Source organism: Bufo bufo, chromosome 6 (genome assembly GCF_905171765.1).
Source record: "Bufo bufo chromosome 6, aBufBuf1.1, whole genome shotgun sequence".
In the NCBI taxonomy this organism is placed as follows: Eukaryota; Metazoa; Chordata; class Amphibia; order Anura; family Bufonidae; genus Bufo; species Bufo bufo.
In genome coordinates this window covers 308110236-308112965 of record NC_053394.1, presented here as the reverse complement: position 1 = coordinate 308112965, position 2730 = coordinate 308110236, and the positions used below count along the sequence as shown (strand labels likewise).

Sequence of the window (2730 nt, the reverse complement as noted above, 5' to 3'; positions counted from 1 at the left end):
AAGTCTTTGTATTGCGTTAATTTAGACCATTTAGGTTTCGCCCTTTAGATACATTATGATAAAAAAAAAATATGAATGGAGCAGGCATTATAGGTAATTATTGGAGTCGCTGCTGTCTGCCCCATATACAGACACATATAAAACTATTATCCTCCTTCATTTCTCTCCCCATAAAAGGAATTAATGGAGCCGCCTGTACAAGCTGAAAATCTCCTTGTACAACTTGAAATGAGAGGAAATCGAACTGTAATATGTGGGCGCATTCCAGTTTAATAACCCAATTATTGTGTGAGGAGAATCAATGTATATTATCATATAATCACAGTGCTTCCTGCCTCCCTCATCTACCCCAGGCCTCCTTACAATAAATGGATTCTTTTCTGGATTATTATGCCAGTGATAAAAAAAAAAAAAAAAAAGAGGGAAAACCAAAAGGTCGGAGCATGAGCCTTTACAGACTCCACTGTTTACTCTATTTAAAGTTGTAAGCTGTCTGTTTACAAATATATATATATATATATATATATATATATATATATATATAGTGTGTGTGTGTGTGTGTGTGTGTGTGTGTGTTTTCCATATGTATGTTCATTGTAAATTTAAATATTTGTTTTATTTGTTTTCCTATTTATTGGATATGTCTGTTCTTCCGCATTATCTAGCATATGGCTATATATAATTTACACTGGGTATAAATGGACTTTATATACAAGATAACTATCTGTCTGTCCTAATATATAGATTATGATATGTGTGTACAAGCAGAACTAAGGTATAACCAACGAATTTTAGGTGGGATATTTCACCTACAAGGAATGCGGTTAACTGTATGAGTATATACAAAGTTATATATTTTGCCCTTTGTCCCTCTGGATATAAAAGTTTTCAATATCATACTTTTAAATGTATTTAGATGTATTACACAGCAACTAATAGACAGATTGTGACTCAGTGGCTAGCACTTATGTAAAATACTAAAAGCTTGTTATATTGAGGACATTTTGTAGCGATTAGATAGATAGATATTAGATAAATAGATAGCTATATATTAGATAAATAAATAGATGATAGATAGATAAATAGATATTAGATAGATAGATATTAGATAGATAGATAGATAGATAGATAAATGGATATTAGATAGATAGATATTAGATAGATAGATAGATAGATAGATAGATAGATAGATAGATAGATATAAGATAGATAGATAGATAGATAGATAGATATTAGATAGATAGATAGATAGATAGATAGATAGATAGATAGATATTAGATAAATAGATAGGTGATAGATAGATAGATAGATAGATAGATAGATAGATAGATAGATAGATAGATAGATAAAGAAACTGACAAGGACCTAATGGAAAGCAAAATCTAGCTGATATGTTGAGGAAATGAAGTAGATATAGATGAGGGAAGGATGATATAAGAAATCAGGGGGAAGCTGTGGAGCTGGAGTATTCACCTGTATAATTCAGCCCCTTATTCATTACCAGGCTCTGATGGATATTTGGGTTAGTATAAGCAGTTGATATTTTATAGTCTGAGGTCATATATTTTGCAGGAGGAGGTAGGAAAAGGTGGGGAGGACTATGAATATTAAGGGCTTGGATGTGAGGACTGTTCTCTGTATCTCTTGGTGTATATTCTACATAGTTACTGTTTAATTCATTTATGAGCAGTTTTCCTTTTGCAAGTATCATTTCTGGTTTTGCTCGGGCAGCTTTGCACTAATCATAAGAATATTAATAATAAAAAGAGTCCTCTGTGATATGCCATTAACCCTTGCTAGTGCTGTGCCGATCTTGAGGTGTAGTCAGTATCTGACTGCACCCAGGAGGCGAGTGCAACCAGTGTGCAGCCTGGGAGCACCTGGTGCACTAGAAGGTACCACGACCGGCAGGGTGGAAGATGTGCTGGGGTCTCAGGCGTGCAGCAGCCTCATCCACATAAAACAATAGCTCCTTGATATGAATGCTGACAGCTCCGTGCGGCCCCTCCGATTGATTGATGTCTCTGTGACGCTTTATCAGGCACACGGATAAAGTTTGACCAATCATTTGCCAGGAGCTCAGGAGGCAGCAGCCCAAGTGCACTTTGTTGGCTGGGAAGTTGGGAAGGGAAAAGCTCTGCATCTGTCCTATATCTTCTTCCCTTCAATGAACCTGCTTTGTATGATGTCCAAGAATGTCCATTTCTGGAGCCCTCAGTAACTACTTTGTGGAGTCCATAATAAGCCCTGAGAGTGAGGAACCTCCAGCACCCAAGTATTCTGGACAGTACCCCAGTCCTCGGGCTGCAGGACACTCAGACACCCTGGACTTCCCCTCGTGTAGCTTCCAGCCCAAAGCTCCAGTATTCAGTGCGTCCTGGACTCCCCTGAACCCACACGGCGCTGCTGCCACCCCCCTGCCTCCTGTCTACCACCCCTACCTACCGCAGGGTGCCCCTACTTCAGAGACCAGGTACTTACGGGGCTGGCTGGAACCGCTGCCCAGGACTGACTCTGGACCGGGACAAGGAGCCGTGAAGGCTGAGCCACTGCTGGGGCACCCTGGGGAGCTGCAGAAATTGGGAGCCCAGGAGTACAATCTAGAGTCGCCTGCTGGAAGAGAAGAAGCTAATGAGAGGCCCACTTTCCAGGACAATAAAGTGTGCGAAGGAAGCGAGGACAAAGACAGGACACATCAAAGTAAGTTACACCACTGAGGAAGTCAGCAG

The 2730-nt window shown here is 39.8% G+C and overlaps 1 protein-coding gene across 1 annotated transcript in view; it reads left to right on the top strand.

Moving 5' to 3' along the window:
* The first annotated feature begins 2095 nt into the window (after nucleotides 1-2095).
* The window catches only part of HOXB9 (homeobox B9), a 3561-nt gene continuing 2926 nt past the window's right edge, over nucleotides 2096-2730 (top strand). The window contains exon 1 of the mRNA XM_040435468.1: nucleotides 2096-2701. Coding sequence (XP_040291402.1) covers nucleotides 2197-2701 — 505 coding nt within the window. The 5' untranslated portion in view covers nucleotides 2096-2196. The remainder of the gene's footprint in view (nucleotides 2702-2730) is intronic.